General features: G+C 49.7%; 1 protein-coding gene across 2 annotated transcripts in view; it reads right to left on the bottom strand.

The window, feature by feature from the left end:
• The window catches only part of CRPPA (CDP-L-ribitol pyrophosphorylase A), a 326,415-nt gene extending 312,956 nt beyond the window's left edge, over window positions 1-13,459 (bottom strand). For both annotated transcript variants that reach the window (XM_073629521.1, XM_073629520.1), the window contains exon 1: window positions 12,996-13,459. In XM_073629521.1, the coding sequence (XP_073485622.1) occupies window positions 12,996-13,132 (137 nt within the window). In that variant the 5' untranslated portion in view covers window positions 13,133-13,459. The remainder of the gene's footprint in view (window positions 1-12,995) is intronic.
• Between the last annotated feature and the right edge of the window lie 6,533 nt (window positions 13,460-19,992).

The raw sequence follows: 19,992 nt of genomic DNA, 5'->3' as shown, positions 1-19,992 counted from the left end.
AGGACTCCAGAGGGAGAGGACAGAGCTGAGAGAACACCATCAGAGAGAGAACCCTGCTGCCCTGCGCCACCAGAGGGAAAGCCACACAGCCTAGCGCCATCCCTGGCAGAGAAAGGAATGGAGTCATTGCAGGAATACAGATCTGGGTGCTACCCAGCGGAGTCACCATGGGCAATTCAGAGTGAGCTGACTCCTGATCAGAGGAACCATTGCTGTATCGCTGGGTCAGGTGAGAGGGCCGATCGGCCATTATGTACTAGTGTCCATAGGAATTGAAGTCTCTGACCATCTCTTGTAGTATGTCTGCAGTTTCTGACCATCTCTTGTAGTATGTCTGCAGTCTCTGACCATCTCCTGTACTATGTCTGCAGTCTCTGACCATCTCCTGTTCTATGATTGCAGTCTCTGACCGTCTCTTGTATCATAACTACAGTCTCTGACCATCTCCTGTACTATGTCTGCAGTCTCTGACCATCTCCTGTACTATGTCTGCAGTCTCTGACCATCTCCTGTACTATGTCTGCAGTCTCTGACCATCTCCTGTTCTACGATTGCTTTCTCTGACCATCACCTGTACTATGATTGCAGTCTCTGATCGTCTCTTGTATTATAACTACAGTCTCTGACCATCTCCTGTACTATGTCTGCAGTCTCTGGGCATCTCCTGTACTATGTCTGCAGTCTCTGATCAACTCCTGTACTATGTCTGCAGTCTCTGATCATCTCCTGTACCATGTCTGCAGTCTCTGACCATCTCCTGTACCATGTCTGCAGTCTCTGACCATCTCCTGTACTATGTCTACAGTCTCTGACCATCTCCTGTTCTATGATTGCAGTCTCTGACCATCTCTTATATCCTGTCTGCAGTCTCTGACCATCTCCTGTACTATGTCTGCAGTCTCTGGGCATCTCCTGTACTATGTCTGCAGTCTCTGGGCATCTCCTGTACTATGTCTGCAGTCTCTGACCATCTCCTGTTCTATGATTGCAGTCTCTGACCGTCTCTTGTATCATAACTACAGTCTCTGACCATCTCCTGTACTATGTCTGCAGTCTCTGACCATCTCCTGTACTATGTCTGCAGTCTCTGACCATCTCCTGTACTATGTCTGCAGTCTCTGATCATCTCCTGTACTATGTCTGCAGTCTCTGATCATCTCCTGTACTATGTCTGCAGTCTCTGATCATCTCCTGTACTATGTCTGCAGTCTCTGATCATCTCCTGTACTATGTCTGCAGTCTCTGATCATCTCCTGTACTATGTCTGCAGTCTCTCATCATCTCCTGTACTATGTCTGCAGTCTCTGATCATCTCCTGTACTATGTCTGCAGTCTGTGACCATCTCCTGTAATATGTCTGCAGTCTCTGACCATCTCTTATATCCTGTCTGCAGTCTCTGACCATCTCCTGTACTATGTCTGCAGTCTCTGGGCATCTCCTGTACTATGTCTGCAGTCTCTGACCATCTCCTGTTCTATGATTGCAGTCTCTGACCGTCTCTTGTATCATAACTACAGTCTCTGACCATCTCCTGTACTATGTCTGCAGTCTCTGACCATCTCCTGTACTATGTCTGCAGTCTCTGACCATCTCCTGTACTATGTCTGCAGTCTCTGACCATCTCCTGTACTATGTCTGCAGTCTCTGACCATCTCCTGTTCTACGATTGCTTTCTCTGACCATCACCTGTACTATGATTGCAGTCTCTGATCGTCTCTTGTATCATAACTACAGTCTCTGACCATCTCCTGTACTATGTCTGCAGTCTCTGGGCATCTCCTGTACTATGTCTGCAGTCTCTGATCATCTCCTGTACTATGTCTGCAGTCTCTGATCATCTCCTGTACTATGTCTGCAGTCTCTGATCATCTCCTGTACTATGTCTGCAGTCTCTGATCATCTCCTGTACCATGTCTGCAGTCTCTGACCATCTCCTGTACTATGTCTACAGTCTCTGACCATCTCCTGTTCTATGATTGCAGTCTCTGACCGTCTCTTGTATCATAACTACAGTCTCTAACCATCTCCTGTACTATGTCTGCAGTCTCTGGGCATCTCCTGTACTATGTCTGCAGTCTCTGATCATCTCCTGTACTATGTCTGCAGTCTCTCATCATCTCCTGTACTATGTCTGCAGTCTCTGACCATCTCCTGTAATATGTCTGCAGTCTCTGACCATCTCTTATATCCTGTCTGCAGTCTCTGACCATCTCCTGTACTATGTCTGCAGTCTCTGGGCATCTCCTGTACTATGTCTGCAGTCTCTGGGCATCTCCTGTACTATGTCTGCAGTCTCTGACCATCTCCTGTTCTATGATTGCAGTCTCTGACCGTCTCTTGTATCATAACTACAGTCTCTGACCATCTCCTGTACTATGTCTGCAGTCTCTGACCATCTCCTGTACTATGTCTGCAGTCTCTGACCATCTCCTGTTCTACGATTGCTTTCTCTGACCATCACCTGTACTATGATTGCAGTCTCTGATCGTCTCTTGTATCATAACTACAGTCTCTGACCATCTCCTGTACTATGTCTGCAGTCTCTGGGCATCTCCTGTACTATGTCTGCAGTCTCTGGGCATCTCCTGTACTATGTCTGCAGTCTCTGATCATCTCCTGTACTATGTCTGCAGTCTCTGATCATCTCCTGTACTATGTCTGCAGTCTCTGGGCATCTCCTGTACTATGTCTGCAGTCTCTGATCATCTCCTGTATTATGTCTGCAGTCTCTGATCATCTCCTGTATTATGTCTGCAGTCTCTGATCATCTCCTGTACCATGTCTGCAGTCTCTGATCATCTCCTGTACCATGTCTGCAGTCTCTGACCATCTCCTGTTCTATGATTGCAGTCTCTGACCGTCTCTTGTATCATAACTACAGTCTCTGACCATCTCCTGTACTATGTCTGCAGTCTATGGGCATCTCCTGTACTATGTCTGCAGTCTCTCATCATCTCCTGTACTATGTCTGCAGTCTCTCATCATCTCCTGTACTATGTCTGCAGTCTCTCATCATCTCCTGTACTATGTCTGCAGTCTCTGACCATCTCCTGTACTATGTCTGCAGTCTCTGGGCATCTCCTGTACTATGTCTGCAGTCTCTGATCATCTCCTGTACTATGTCTGCAGTCTCTGACCATCTCCTGTAATATGTCTGCAGTCTCTGACCATCTCCTGTTCTACGATTGCTTTCTCTGACCATCACCTGTACTATGATTGCAGTCTCTGATCGTCTCTTGTATCATAACTACAGTCTCTGACCATCTCCTGTACTATGTCTGCAGTCTCTGGGCATCTCCTGTACTATGTCTGCAGTCTCTGATCATCTCCTGTACTATGTCTGCAGTCTCTGATCATCTCCTGTACTATGTCTGCAGTCTCTGATCATCTCCTGTACTATGTCTGCAGTCTCTGATCATCTCCTGTACCATGTCTGCAGTCTCTGACCATCTCCTGTACTATGTCTACAGTCTCTGACCATCTCCTGTAATATGTCTGCAGTCTCTGACCATCTCTTATATCCTGTCTGCAGTCTCTGACCATCTCCTGTACTATGTCTGCAGTCTCTGGGCATCTCCTGTACTATGTCTGCAGTCTCTGGGCATCTCCTGTACTATGTCTGCAGTCTCTGGGCATCTCCTGTACTATGTCTGCAGTCTCTGACCATCTCCTGTTCTATGATTGCAGTCTCTGACCGTCTCTTGTATCATAACTACAGTCTCTGACCATCTCCTGTACTATGTCTGCAGTCTCTGACCATCTCCTGTACTATGTCTGCAGTCTCTGACCATCTCCTGTTCTACGATTGCTTTCTCTGACCATCACCTGTACTATGATTGCAGTCTCTGATCGTCTCTTGTATCATAACTACAGTCTCTGACCATCTCCTGTACTATGTCTGCAGTCTCTGGGCATCTCCTGTACTATGTCTGCAGTCTCTGGGCATCTCCTGTACTATGTCTGCAGTCTCTGATCATCTCCTGTACTATGTCTGCAGTCTCTGATCATCTCCTGTACTATGTCTGCAGTCTCTGGGCATCTCCTGTACTATGTCTGCAGTCTCTGATCATCTCCTGTATTATGTCTGCAGTCTCTGATCATCTCCTGTATTATGTCTGCAGTCTCTGATCATCTCCTGTACCATGTCTGCAGTCTCTGATCATCTCCTGTACCATGTCTGCAGTCTCTGACCATCTCCTGTTCTATGATTGCAGTCTCTGACCGTCTCTTGTATCATAACTACAGTCTCTGACCATCTCCTGTACTATGTCTGCAGTCTATGGGCATCTCCTGTACTATGTCTGCAGTCTCTCATCATCTCCTGTACTATGTCTGCAGTCTCTCATCATCTCCTGTACTATGTCTGCAGTCTCTCATCATCTCCTGTACTATGTCTGCAGTCTCTGACCATCTCCTGTACTATGTCTGCAGTCTCTGGGCATCTCCTGTACTATGTCTGCAGTCTCTGATCATCTCCTGTACTATGTCTGCAGTCTCTGACCATCTCCTGTAATATGTCTGCAGTCTCTGACCATCTCTTATATCCTGTCTGCAGTCTCTAACCATCTCCTGTACTATGTCTGCAGTCTCTGGGCATCTCCTGTACTATGTCTGCAGTCTCTAACCATCTCTTGTACTATGCCTGCAGTCTCTGACCATCTCATGTACTATGTCTGCAGTCTCTGATCATCTCCTGTTCTATGATTGCAGTCTCTGACCATCTCCTGTTCTATGATTGCAGTCTCTGACTGTCTCTTGTATTATAACTACAATCTCTGACCATCTCTTGTAACATGTCTGCAGTCTCTGACCATCTCCTGTTCTATGATTGCAGTCTCTGATCGTCTCTTGTATCATAACTACAGTCTCTGACCATCTCCTGTACTATGTCTGCAGTCTCTGGGCATCTCCTGTACAATATCTGCAGTCTCTGGGCATCTCCTGTACTATGTCTGCAGTCTCTGATCTTCTCCTGTACTATGTCTGCAGTCTCTGACCATCTCCTGTACTATGTCTGCAGTCTCTGACCATCTCCTGTTCTATGATTGCAGTCTCTGATCATCTCCTGTACTATGTCTGCAGTCTCTGACCATCTCCTGTTCTATGATTGCAGGCTCTGACCATCTCCTGTTCTATGATTGCAGTCTCTGACTGTCTCTTGTATCATAACTACAGTCTCTGACCATCTCCTGTACAATGTCTGCAGTCTCTGGGCGTCTCCTGTACAATATCTGCAGTCTCTGACCATCTCCTGTACTATGTCTGCAGTCTCTGACCATCTCCTGTACTATGTCTGCAGTCTCTGACCATCTCCTGTATCATGTCTGCAGTCTCTGACCATCTCCTGTATCATGTCTGCAGTCTCTGACCATCTCCTGTATCATGTCTGCAGTCTCTGACCATCTCCTGTATCATGTCTGCAGTCTCTGACCATCTCCTGTATCATGTCTGCAGTCTCTGACCATCTCCTGTATCATGTCTGCAGTCTCTGACCATCTCCTGTATCATGTCTGCAGTCTCTGACCATCTCCTGTATCATGTCTGCAGTCTCTGACCATCTCCTTGTATCATGTCTGCAGTCTCTGACCATCTCCTGTATCATGTCTGCAGTCTCTGACCATCTCCTGTATCAGGTCTGCAGTCTCTGACCATCTCCTGTATCATGCCTGCAGTCTCTGACCATCTCCTGTGTGATGTCTGCAGTCTCTGGCCATCTCCTGTATCATGTCTGGGGGCTCTTTCTAACAGACTCTCTAACAGAAGCCCTCTGTGTGTGCATCAGAGAGACTCCCCTCCAGGTCTCATTAGTGTAAGCTCTTCCTGTATTTTTTTTTATTGTTAAAAGATCATGGGAGGATCCTAAGGTAACAAAGACTTCTTAGGGGAGCATCTCTGTGTTTGAGTCGTTGCCATAGAAACATTTATAAAGGGGAGGAGTTGGTAAAGATGACCACGCCCATGTGGGGGCGCCAGAAATATTTCTGCACCCAGGCGACGGTGACCCTAGGATCGGCCCTGTAGGTACTGGGGATGAGTATAAGAGTTGGGGGATAGGTACTGGGGAGGAGTATAGGAGTTGGTGGGATAGGTACTGGGGAGAAGTATAGGAGTTGGTGGGATAGGTACTGGGGAGCAGTATATGAGTTGTTGGGATAGGTACTGGGGAGGAGTATATGAGTTGGAGAGATAGGTACTGGGGAGGAGTATATGAGTTGGAGAGATAGGTACTGGGGAGGAGTATAGAAGTTGGTGGGATAGGTACTGGGGAGGAGCATATGAGTTAAGGGATAGGTACTGGGGTGCAGTATAGGAGTTTGGGGGATAGGTACTGGTGAGGAGTAAATGAGTTGGGGGGGGATAGGTACTGGGAGGAGTATAGGAGTTGGGGGGCTTAGATATGGAGGAGGGGAGCAGGAAGTTGGGGGTTAGATACAGAAGAGGGGCAAAGAAGTTGGGGGGTTCGGTATAGAGGTGGGGTATAGGATTTGGGGGAGTTAGGTACAGGGGAGCGGTATAAGAGTTGAGGGGCTAGACTAGTTGGGGGGGGGGGGCTAGGTATAGGAGTTAGGAGGTGAGGTATGGAGGAAGGGTATAGAGGGTTGGGAGGTTGGGTATGGGGGAGGGGTGTAGGGGTTAGGTATGGAGGAGGGGTGTAGGGGTTAGGTATGGAGGAGGGATATGGGGGTTAGGAGGTTAGGTATGGAGGAGGGGTATAGGGGTTAGGAGGTTAGGAATGGAGGAGGGGTATAGGGGTTAGGAATGGAGGAGGGGTATAGGGGTTAGAAGGTTAGGAATGGAGGAGGGGTATAGGGGTTAGGAATGGAGGAGGGGTATAGGAGTTAGGTATGGAGGAGGGGTATAGGGGTTAGGAATGGAGGAGGGGTATAGGGGTTAGAAGGTTAGGAATGGAGGAGGGGTATAGGGGTTAGGAATGGAGGAGGGGTATAGGGGTTAGGTATGGAGGAGGGGTATAGAGGAGGGGTATAGGGGTTAGGTATGGAGGAGGGATATGGGGGTTAGGAGGTTAGGTATGGAGGAGGGGTATAGGGGTTAGAAGGTTAGGAATGGAGGAGGGGTATAGGGGTTAGGAGGTTAGGAATGGAGGAGGGGTATAGGGGTTAGAAGGTTAGGAATGGAGGAGGGGTATAGGGGTTAGGTATGGAGGAGGGGTATAGGGGTTAGGAATGGAGGAGGGGTATAGGGGTTAGGTATGGAGGAGGGGTATAGAGGAGGGGTATAGGGGTTAGGTATGGAGGAGGGGTATAGAGGAGGGGTATAGGGGTTAGGTATGGAGGAGGGGTATAGGGGTTAGGTATGGAGGAGGGGTATGAAGGAGGGGTATAGAGGAGGGGTATAGGGGTTAGGTATGGAGGAGGGGTATAGGGGTTAGGTATGGAGGAGGGGTATGGAGGTGGGGTATAGGGGTTAGGTATGGAGGAGGGGTATAGGGGTTAGGTATGGAGGAGGGGTATGGAGGAGGGGTATAGAGGAGGGGTATAGGGGTTAGGTATGGAGGAGGGGTATAGGGGTTAGGTATGGAGGAGGGGTATGGAAGAGGGGTATAGGGGTTAGGTATGGAGGAGGGGTGTAGTGGTTAGGTATGGAGGAGGGGTATAGAGGAGCGGTATAGGGGTTAGGTATGGAGGAGGGGTATAGAGGAGGGGTATAGGGGTTAGGTATGGAGGAGGGGTATAGGGGTTAGGTATGGAGGAGGGGTGTAGGGGTTAGGTATGGAGGAGGGGTATAAGGGTTAGGTATGGAGGAGAGGTATAGAGGAGGGGTATAGGGGTTAGGTATGGAGGAGGGGTATAGGGGTTAGGTATGGAGGAGGGGTATAGAGGAGGGGTATAGGGGTTAGGTATGGAGGAGGGGTATAGAGGAGGGGTTAGGTATGGAGGAGGGGTATAGGGGTTAGGTATGGAGGAGGGGTATAGAGGAGGGGTATAGGGGTTAGGTATGGAGGAGGGGTATAGGGGTTAGGTATGGAGGAGGGGTATGGAGGTGGGGTATAGGGGTTAGGTATGGAGGAGGGGTATGGAAGAGGGGTATAGGGGTTAGGTATGGAGGAGGGGTATAGGGGTTAGTTATGGAGGAGGGGTATAGGGGTTAGGTATGGAGGAGGGGTATAGGGGTTAGGTATGGAGGAGGGGTATAGAGGAGGGGTATAGGGGTTAGGTATGGAAGAAGGGTATAGGGGTTAGGTATGGAGGAGGGGTATAGGAGTTAGTTATGGAGGAGGGGTATAGAGGAAGGGTATAGGGGTTAGGTATGGAGGAGGGGAATAGGGTTTAGGTATGGAGGAGGGGTGTAGTGGTTAGGTATGGAGGAGGGGTATAGAGGAGGGGTATAGGGGTTAGGTATGGAGGAGGGGTATTGAGGAGGGGTATAGGGGTTAGGTATGGAGGAGGGGTGTAGGGGTTAGGTATGGAGGAGGGGTGTAGAGGAGGGGTATAGGGGTTAGGTATGGAGGAGGGGTATAGAGGAGGGGTATAGGTGTTAGGTATGGAGAGGGGTGTAGGGGTTAGGTATGGAGGAGGGGTATAGAGGAGGGGTATAGGGGTTAGGTATGGAGGAGGGGTATAGGGGTTAGGTATGGAGGAGGGGTGTAGGGGTTAGGTATGGAGGAGGGGTATAAGGGTTAGGTATAGAGGAGGGGTATAGAGGAGGGGTATAGGGGTTAGGTATGGAGGAGGGGTATAGGGGTTAGGTATGGAGGAGGGGTATAGAGGAGGGGTATAGGGGTTAGGTATGGAGGAGGGGTATAGGGGTTAGGTATGGAGGAGGGGTATGGAGGAGGGGTATAGAGGAGGGGTATAGGGGTTAGGTATGGAGGAGGGGTATAGGGGTTAGGTATGGAGGAGGGGTATGGAAGTGGGGTATAGGGGTTAGGTATGGAGGAGGGGTATGGAAGAGGGGTATAGGGGTTAGGTATGGAGGAGGGGTATAGGGGTTAGTTATGGAGGAGGGGTATAGAGGAGGGGTATAGGGGTTAGGTATGGAGGAGGGGTATAGAGGAGGGGTATAGGGGTTAGGTATGGAAGAGGGGTACAGGGGTTAGGTATGGAGGAGGGGTATAGGGGTTAGTTATGGAGGAGGGGTATAGAGGAAGGGTATAGGGGTTAGGTATGGAGGAGGGGAATAGGGTTTAGGTATGGAGGAGGGGTGTAGTGGTTAGGTATGGAGGAGGGGTATGGAGGAGGGGTATAGGGGTTAGGTATGGAGGAGGGGTATTGAGGAGGGGTATAGGGGTTAGGTATGGAGGAGGGGTGTAGGGGTTAGGTATGGAGGAGGGGTGTAGAGGAGGGGTATAGGGGTTAGGTATGGAGGAGGGGTATAGGGGTTAGGTATGGAGGAGGGGTGTAGGGGTTAGGTATGGAGGAGGGGTATATGGGTTAGGTATGGAGGAGGGGTATAGAGGAGGGGTATAGGGGTTAGGTATAGAGGAGGGGTATAGGGATTAGGTATGGAGGAGGGGTATAGAGGAGGGGTATAGGGATTAGGTATGGAGGAGGGGTATAGGGGTTAGGTATGGAGGAGGGGTATGGAGGAGGGGTATAGAGGAGGGGTATAGGGGTTAGGTATAGAGGAGGGGTATAGGGGTTAGGTATGGAGGAGGGGTATAGGGGTTAGGTATGGAGGAGGGGTATGGAGGAGGGGTATAGAGGAGGGGTATAGGGGTTAGGTATGGAGGAGGGGTATGGAGGTGGGGTATAGGGGTTAGGTATGGAGGAGGGGTATAGGGGTTAGGTATGGAGGAGGGGTATAGAGGAGGGGTATAGGGGTTAGGTATGGAGGAGGGGTATAGAGGAGGGGTATAGGTGTTAGGTATGGAGGAGGGGTGTAGTGGTTAGGTATGGAGGAGGGGTATAGAGGAGGGGTATAGGGGTTAGGTATGGAGGAGGGGTATAGAGGAGGGGTATAGGTGTTAGGTATGGAGGAGGGGTGTAGGGGTTAGGTATGGAGGAGGGGTATAGAGGAGGGGTATAGGGGTTAGGTATGGAGGAGGGGTATAGAGGAGGGGTATAGGGGTTAGGTATGGAGGAGGGGTATAGGGGTTAGGTATTGAGGAGGGGTGTAGGGGTTAGGTATGGAGGAGGGGTATAAGGGTTAGGTATGGAGGAGGGGTATAGAGGAGGGGTATAGGGGTTAGGTATGGAGGAGGGGTATAGGGGTTAGGTATGGAGGAGGGGTATGGAGGAGGGGTATAGAGGAGGGGTATAGGGGTTAGGTATGGAGGAGGGGTATAGGGGTTAGGTATGGAGGAGGGGTACGGAGGTGGGGTATAGGGGTTAGGTATGGAGGAGGGGTATGGAAGAGGGGTATAGGGGTTAGGTATGGAGGAGGGGTATAGGGGTTAGTTATGGAGGAGGGGTATAGAGGAGGGGTATAGGGGTTAGGTATGGAGGAGGGGTATAGAGGAGGGGTATAGGGGTTAGGTATGGAGGAGGGGTATAGGGGTTAGGTATGGAGGAGGGGTATAGGGGTTAGGTATGGAGGAGGGGTATGGAGGAGGGGTATAGGGGTTAGGTATGGAGGAGGGGTATAGGGGTTAGGTATGGAGGAGGGGTATGGATGTGGGGTATAGGGGTTAGGTATGGAGGAGGGGTATGGAAGAGGGGTATAGGGGTTAGGTATGGAGGAGGGGTATAGGGGTTAGTTATGGAGGAGGGGTATAGAGGAGGGGTATAGGGGTTAGGTATGGAGGAGGGGTATAGAGGAGGGGTATAGGGGTTAGGTATGGAGGAGGGGTATAGAGGAGGGGTATAGGGGTTAGGTATGGAAGAGGGGTATAGGGGTTAGGTATGGAGGAGGGGTATAGGGGTTAGTTATGGAGGAGGGGTATAGAGGAAGGGTATAGGGGTTAGGTATGGAGGAGGGGAATAGGGTTTAGGTATGGAGGAGGGGTGTAGTGGTTAGGTATGGAGGAGGGGTATAGAGGAGGGGTATAGGGGTTAGGTATGGAGGAGGGGTATAGAGGAGGGGTATAGGTGTTAGGTATGGAGGAGGGGTGTAGGGGTTAGGTATGGAGGAGGGGTATAGAGGAGGGGTATAGGGGTTAGGTATGGAGGAGGGGTATAGAGGAGGGGTATAGGGGTTAGGTATGGAGGAGGGGTATAGGGGTTAGGTATGGAGGAGGGGTGTAGGGGTTAGGTATGGAGGAGGGGTATAAGGGTTAGGTATGGAGGAGGGGTATAGAGGAGGGGTATAGGGGTTAGGTATGGAGGAGGGGTATAGGGGTTAGGTATGGAGGAGGGGTAAAGAGGAGGGGTATAGGGGTTAGGTATGGAGGAGGGGTATAGGGGTTAGGTATGGAGGAGGGGTATGGAGGAGGGGTATAGAGGAGGGGTATAGGGGTTAGGTATGGAGGAGGGGTATAGGGGTTAGGTATGGAGGAGGGGTATGGAGGTGGGGTATAGGGGTTAGGTATGGAGGAGGGGTATGGAAGAGGGGTATAGGGGTTAGGTATGGAGGAGGGGTATAGGGGTTAGGTATGGAGGAGGGGTATAGAGGAGGGGTATAGGGGTTAGGTATGGAAGAGGGGTATAGGGGTTAGGTATGGAGGAGGGGTATAGGGGTTAGTTATGGAGGAGGGATATAGAGGAAGGGTATAGGGGTTAGGTATGGAGGAGGGGAATAGGGTTTAGGTATGGAGGAGGGGTGTAGTGGTTAGGTATGGAGGAGGGGTATAGAGGAGGGGTGTAGGGGTTAGGTATGGAGGAGGGGTGTAGAGGAGGAGTATAGGGGTTAGGTATGGAGGAGGGGTATAGGGGTTAGGTATGGAGGAGGGGTGTAGGGGTTAGGTATGGAGGAGGGGTATAGAGGAGGGGTATAGGGGTTAGGTATGGAGGAGGGGTATAGAGGAGGGGTATAGGGGTTAGGTATGGAGGAGGGGTATTGAGGAGGGGTATAGGGGTTAGGTATGGAGGAGGGGTATAGGGGTTAGGTATGGAGGAGGGGTATAGGGGTTAGGTATGGAGGAGGGGTATAGGGGTTAGGTATGGAGGAGGGGTATGGAGGTGGGGTATAGGGGTTAGGTATGGAGGAGGGGTATAGGGGTTAGGTATGGAGGAGGGGTATAGAGGAGGGGTATAGGGGTTAGGTATGGAGGAGGGGTATAGAGGAGGGGTATAGGTGTTAGGTATGGAGGAGGGGTGTAGTGGTTAGGTATGGAGGAGGGGTATAGAGGAGGGGTATAGGGGTTAGGTATGGAGGAGGGGTAAAGAGGAGGGGTATAGGTGTTAGGTATGGAGGAGGGGTGTAGGGGTTAGGTATGGAGGAGGGGTATAGAGGAGGGGTATAGGGGTTAGGTATGGAGGAGGGGTATAGAGGAGGGGTATAGGGGTTAGGTATGGAGGAGGGGTATAGGGGTTAGGTATTGAGGAGGGGTATAGGGGTTAGGTATGGAGGAGGGGTATAAGGGTTAGGTATGGAGGAGGGGTATAAGGGTTAGGTATGGAGGAGGGGTATAAGGGTTAGGTATAGAGGAGGGGTATAAGGGTTAGGTATAGAGGAGGGGTATAGGGGTTAGGTATGGAGGAGGGGTATAGGGGTTAGGTATGGAGGAGGGGTATAGAGGAGGGGTATAGGGGTTAGGTATGGAGGAGGGGTATAGGGGTTAGGTATGGAGGAGGGGTATAGAGGAGGGGTATAGGGGTTAGGTATGGAGGAGGGGTGTAGGGGTTAGTTATGGAGGAGGGGTATAGAGGAAGGGTATAGGGGTTAGGTATGGAGGAGGGGTACGGAGGTGGGGTATAGGGGTTAGGTATGGAGGAGGGGTATGGAAGAGGGGTATAGGGGTTAGGTATGGAGGAGGGGTATAGAGGAGGGGTATAGGGGTTAGGTATAGAGGAGGGGTATGGGGGTTATATATGGAGGAGGGTTATAGGAGATTAGGTACGGAGGAGAAGAGTTGTGAACAGTCCCGTACATCTGCTGGGAAGTGTCTCATCCCCCCCCATACACAGGACGATGTAGATCGGCGGATCCTCCTCACCTCTCCATGGCCTCCATCGTCCGGCTGATCAGGGCTCTTCCCAGCACCGGGCAGTACTGTTTGGGGGTCCCGCCACCCAGCCGCTCCCCGGTACCCCCCGCCGGGAGGACCACCGACACCCGCCGCATCTCCGCCATCCGTACCGAGCGCCGCCGTTCCTACACAGGCCGCACCGGAGATTTACCGAAATGGGCCGCACCGGGGAAATAGCGAGGGTAGGCCGAACCGGGGGGATCCCGGAGAGTCGGAGACAGGCTTCTGCCCGGGTTAGGCCGCACCGGAGGAATATCCAAGATAGGCCGCAGCCGCCGCACCGGAGGGGTCCCGGGGGATAGGCCACACCGGAGGAATGCCCGGGATAGGCCGCACCGGAGGGGTCCCGGGATTGGCTGAGGCCGGTGCTGTGAGGAGAGCAGGCCCCATCCCCCTCTCTCCTATATACAGGGCACAGTTTATGATAGAAGTTTGTTTTTTCGTGTTGCACATTTTGTGGTATTTCTATTGCAGTAAACCGTGCGTTGAAATGGCGGAGATAACCGTTCGATCCCGTACACAGGTGCGTTATTTTTTTGCATTTCGTTCGGTGCACTGAGTCCTGACGGTGGTCAGACGCAGCCCGTTACCCCCATACATACATGCAGGCAGGTAACGCTAAATTGGAATTTAAAAAAAAGACAACCCCGTATCGTGTGTTACCGCCGTCTACACCGCTCACTGCCTGGGTCACACTCGTTCGCTGCGTTAACGCAAGGACATGTGATCTATTGTGAGGTCACACAGATGACGCCGTGGTAACACGTTACATGCGTTGGTGGGCTGCCATTTATGGTGAACGCAACTTCCAGTATGTACCGAGCGCTGCAGACCGCATCCCGTTTCCTGCACCGCCTGATAGGGCATATCAACGCCTGGAAATGTACGAGATGCCACGTGCTGCGTATCTATCCGTATACCCATGTGAAGGTCCGTATACAGACCACATAGGAGAGTATCTATCCGTATACCCATGTGAAGGGCCGTATACACCCGCACAGGAGCGTATTTATCTGAAGGGCCGTATACACACACATAGGAGCCTATTTATCTGTATACCCATGTGAAGGGCCGTATACACCCACATAGGAGCGTATTTATCTGTATACCCATGTGAAGGGCCGTATACACCCACACAGGGGAGTATCTATCTGTATACCCATGTGAAGGGCTGTATACACCCGCACAGGAGCGTATTTATCTGTATACCCATGTGAAGGGCCGTATACACCCACATAGGAGCGTATTTATCTGTATACCCATGTGAAGGGCCGTATACACCCGCACAGGAGAGTATCTATCTGTATACCCATGTGAAGGGCCGTATACACCTGCACATGAGAGTATCTATCCGTATACCCATGTGAAGGGCCGTATACACCCACACAGGAGAGTATCTATCCGTATACCCATGTGAAGGGCCGTATACAACCACACAGGAGAGTATCTATCTGTATACCCATGTGAAGGGCTGTATACACCCGCACAGGAGCGTATTTATCTGTATACCCATGTGAAGTGCCGTATCTATCCGTATACCCATGTGAAGGGCCATATACACCCACACAGGAGAGTATCTATCTGTATACCCATGTGAAGGGCCGTATACAACCACACAGGAGAGTATCTATCTGTATACCCATGTGAAGGGCCGTATACAACCACACAGGAGAGTATCTATATGTATACCCATGTGAAGGGCTGTATACACCCGCACAGGAGCGTATTTATCTGTATACCCATGTGAAGTGCCGTATCTATCCGTATACCCATGTGAAGGGCCGTATACACCCACAACAGATGCCAGAGGAGTTCCATGCTGCCAGTCCCACTCATGTCTGTTATGATGCAACAGCTGTACAGACACATCCACTGCGCCCAAATTCACCGCTGTGTGGGTGTGTGTCCCCAAATGCATACAGTCTGCGTACGGGGACATAGGCCTGAACCCGCATGGCTGTCAGATTGGGAGCAGCGGCTGTGTCTGTGTAGTTGTTGCGTCCTGATAGATATAAATGGGTCCGGCTGTATGGGGATGCACGGAACACCTGTGTTATCCTGTGCGGGGGAAGACGGCCCTCGCTGGGTGTATGGATAGGTATGCCCGTGTGGATGGATAGATATACCTGTGTGTATGTATAGGTACGCCGGTGTGGATGGATAGGTACGCCGGTGTGGATGGATAGGTACGCCGGTGTGGATGGATAGGTACGCCGGTGTGGATGGATAGGTACGCCCGTGTGGATGGATAGGTACGCCTGTGTGGATGGATAGGTACGCCGGTGTGGATGGATAGGTACGCCTGTGTGGATGCGGCCTTAGGGTATTGGGATAAAATTCAAAGGAATGGCACCACTGTGCTACTCCGTATGTATTGTGTGTTACTGGAAAGGGATGGTGTGAACCCAGCCCAAATGCAGTTTAATGTCTGCATATTTCTAAAGCTATATTGTCAACCCAGCCTCAATCATTGCCAGAGGAATGACACACTGACACTTGGGGATCCCAGAACAATGATACGCTGACACTTGGAGGTCCCAGAACAATGACACTTAGGATCCTAGAACAATGAAACACTGACATTTGAGATTGTGGAAAAATTACACACTTGACACCTGGGGGTCCCAGAACAATGATACACCAACACTTGGAAGTCCCAGAACAATGACACCCCAACACTCAGGATTCCAGAACAATAATGCACTTACACCTGGGGATCTCAGAACAATGACACACTGAAACTGAGGATCCCAGAAAATGACACACTTACACCTATGGGTTCCTAGAACAGTGACCCACTAACACTTGACGGTCCCAGAACAATGACACTTAGGATCCCTGAACAATGAAACACTGACATTTGAGATTGTGGAAAACTGACACCTGGGGATCCCAGAACAATGACACTCCAACACTTTGAGGTTCCAGAACAATGACACCCCAACACTTGGAAGGCCCAGAACAATGACATCAAGGATCCCAGAAAAATGACACACTTACACCTGGGGGTCCTAGAACAAAGACCCAATGACACTTGGGGGTCCAGAACACTGACACTTGGGGATCCTAGTACAATACACTGACACTTTGGGGTCCCACAACAATGATCCGCTGACACTTGGGAGTCCCAGAACAATGCCACCCCTACACTTGGGGGTCCCAGAACAATGACACCCCTACACTTGGGGGTCCCAGAACAATGCCACCCCTACACTTGGGGGTCCCAGAACAATGACATCCTGTCACAGGAGGGTCCAAGAACAATGGTATGTTGACACTTGGGAATCCCAGAACAATGACATCCCTACACTTGGGGGTCCCAGAACAATGACACCCCTACACTTGGAGGTCCCAGAACAATGACACTGAGAATCCCAGAAAAATGACACATTTACACCTGGGGGTCCTAGAACAACGACCCACTAACACTTTGGGGGTCCCAGTACGACGCACTGACACTTTGGGGGCCCAGAACAATGATACGCTGACACTTGGGGGTCCCAGAACAATGACACCCCTACACTTGGGGATCCTGGAACAATGACACACTGACACTTGAGGATCCCAGAACAATGACAACCTAACACTTGGGGATCCTGGAACAATAACACACTGAGACTTGGGGATCCAGAACAATGACACACTGACACTAGGGGGTCCTAGCGGACCTCCTTCCAGTACACGTGTAGAACAAGCAGGCAATCACTGACAAGCCTTTTTCAGTCCAAAAAGCCGACAGTAGAGACCAATGGGCCGCATGTAGTCCCAGGCCACATTCCTCGTATTTGTGGCGCAATCATCTATAATAGATTTCAGTATCTATCACATGAAGACAATTTGTATTTGATCACATTGCCCCCGTATACCATGTACTATGTAAGTGTATCAACCGGAGTGACGTAAGAGGAATTAAATCATCTGAACACATCTTGCAGTCATTAAGTTATTGAAGCCAAACAATAATTTAGTGTGCGGACATAATAAGAAATGTCACGTTGGAAGTTAACATATTATCACAATAAAACTGAGCTGGTGATGCAGTGCAGACGAATCCTGATTGTTTTTCCAGTCGCCGAGATGTTAAACATAACTTGTATTGTTTTACAAACGTTAAAATGTCTCCATTAGTGACTCAATAAGTTTCATAATGTGCACCTGATCTGAGGTTTTATTTCCTCCTGATTGTCCCCAGGGATCGCATTAGTATATTAGTTTTGTTATTTATTTCAGTCCAGTTTCCTTTAACTCTTTTAAATGAAAATTAACTACTCCCATGTTCCTTAAAGTGGAACTAAACTCCCAAAAGCATCTCCACCTTCCAGCGATGCAGCGGGTACATCCCTAGCCAGGACCGTCTTTTCGCACGGGCAACTCAGTACCCCCCCCCCCCAGCAGGGAGAATCACATGTGGACACTGGAGAGAGTGGGTGGTCAGTGCAGCGGTGTCAGAAACCATGAAATCCGAGACAGAAGTACAGTTAAATCACACTTGTTTAATAATAAAAGTAAATAGAACAAACGTAGTCAAAACATAGCCAGAGTTCAAGAACCAGAATGGATAGTCATACAAGCCAAACATCAGGGAGCCGGAGATGAGCGTAGCAAGACAGCAAGCAGGATCTGGAGCCAGAAGGGATGTCAGCAAAGCCAGTCTTTTAACAGGAATGCAGGAGAGCGTCTCTGTGATGTTGACCAAGGTGAAGGCAGAGATCATCTGGGCTGGACGGCTAACGTAGGCAGGACTGACGAGCAGGATATCATCAACAGCTACCTGTGGAGAGATAGGAGCTGGCAATTAGCCGACAGCTGAGCGGCCAGCTCAGAGAAGGAAGGGTTGAGCCCAGCCCTGACAGGCGGGTGGGGAAATAACTGGAATCAATCCTTTGTGGCTCTCTCTGCAGCAGCTGAAATCTGGCGTCTCTTCCTCCCTCCCTCTGGCTTTCAGCTGACGCAGGGACAGCCACAAAAGATCAGTTCCTGTTATTTCATCCACCCGCTGCACTAATCACTCTCTCTGTCCACTATCGGATTCCCCCTTGTGTGCCCCCAGTACCGCCAGCTTCCCACCTCTCCTCTCCTGTTGGCTGCTGCAGGGGGGGCTTTTAAGGATGAAGAGCAAGAATGGGACTGATTAATATGTCATTTACCAGCCCTTTCCTTTACTGAATGAACACCGTGAGTGATCGGTCCTGGTCACTCCTGTGTCCATTCATAAATGAAGCATAGTAAACTGTGTCTGCTGTGCTTTCATTTATGAAGGAACAAGAGCCTCTGCCTCCTGTTCATTCATCTGCAGTGCAGCTGAGGCTGCAGAGAAAGGGACTGGGCAATGTGTTTCCTCAATTCCTTTCTCTGTCTTAAAAGTGAGACTTCAGGGGTCTGTTTAGACTCCTGATATCTCACCAAAGACCCTCAGACCCAACAGCGCTGTGAAAAAAAGGTAAAAAATTATTTTAAAAATTGTAAAAAAATACGACTTAAATTTCTAATCAGACTAAAAAGCCACGCCCAGTATGTAGCATAATTTAGCCACATCCACTGTTTGCCGCAGGTCACCATCTCCCTGGTAGGGGCCCCAGTGCATTACTTTGCCCCCGGGTTCCATGATGATAATAAGATGGCACTATCCCTAGCTGCCGCTATCACCTTCTTCCCGGGAGACTTCCAGGTGCCAGGTTTTTGGCCTCTTGATTGGCTGGTGGGGGATGACTTCATGCTGCACACAGGAGTGTACGGGATAATGGTGTTGTGGTAACTTGCCCAAATTTAAAAAAAAAAAAAAAAAAAGCCTTTGAACATTTGTTTGCAATAACTCCATCAGTATCACCAGCAAAGCAACTTCATTATTATCCCATTAAAGAAGAAGAGAATTGTGCGCTGCATTTCAAGATTTCATCATTTGCCGCGTCACGAATGTTAATTCTCCATTATGACCGCGAGTTTACAAGACCAACCGATTCTTTCTCGCCCTTTCTTCCGAGCATGCGTGTTTGTACTTTGGACTTTTGTCCGACGGACTTGTGTGGAAGAAAGCAATGCCTCACGCTTGGTGGATAGTAGGAGTAAAAAAGTTACATAGCACCTGTGGTCAGTACGAGAGGGAACAGTGCCCCATCATTGGTATTGGTGAGAGAAATATTGTCCCGTCGTTGGTGTCATTGGAAGGACTGATATCTCATTGTTGGTGTCATTGGAAGGAATGATATCTCATTGTTGGTGTCATTGGAAGGAATGATATCTCATTGTTGGTGTCAGTGGAAGGAATGATGTCTCATTGTTGGTGTCATTGGAAGGAATGATATCTCATTGTTGGTGTCATTGGAAGGAATGATATCTCATTGTTGGTGTCATTGGAAGGAATGATATCTCATTGTTGGTGTCATTGGAAGGAATGATATCTCATTGTTGGTGTCATTGGAAGGAATGATATCTCATTGTTGGTGTCATTGGAAGGCCACTGCCCCAAGAGCTGAATAAAGGCAAAAAAAAGGCCACATCCAGCCCATAGGCCAAAGTTCGGAGATTACTGGCTTAAAATATAGTCTTTCCAGTTTTTTCCCTCAGTCCGACAGGACATCCTGGATAACGGTTCTTGAAAGCTATAACTTATAACAAAAATAGAATGTGTTCTACTTTTTTTCAGCACAACAAAGCAAAATGCAACGTTGCGAACAACCCTAATCTACATTGCAGTGGTTGCAAAGGCTGAAGGCTTTCATTCTATGGATTAAGGTAAAAAATAAACTTCTGTGCTGCAGGATCCACCTACCCCCCCCCCCCCCCCATATACTTAACTGAGCCCAATCTTGATCCAGCGCTGTGCACGAGAGCAGCAGATCCCCCAGCTCTGTCCCTCCTCACAGGGCAGATTGATGAGCTATTGGCGCCCGCTGCTGTCAATCAACCTCTGTGATGAGGGGTGGGATGAGCCATCCTGTCTGTGTTAATAGATGCAGACAGGGCA

Source organism: Aquarana catesbeiana, linkage group LG05, assembly GCF_042186555.1.
Source record: "Aquarana catesbeiana isolate 2022-GZ linkage group LG05, ASM4218655v1, whole genome shotgun sequence".
In the NCBI taxonomy this organism is placed as follows: Eukaryota; Metazoa; Chordata; class Amphibia; order Anura; family Ranidae; genus Aquarana; species Aquarana catesbeiana.
This window is presented reverse-complemented; position numbering and strand designations above follow the sequence as displayed.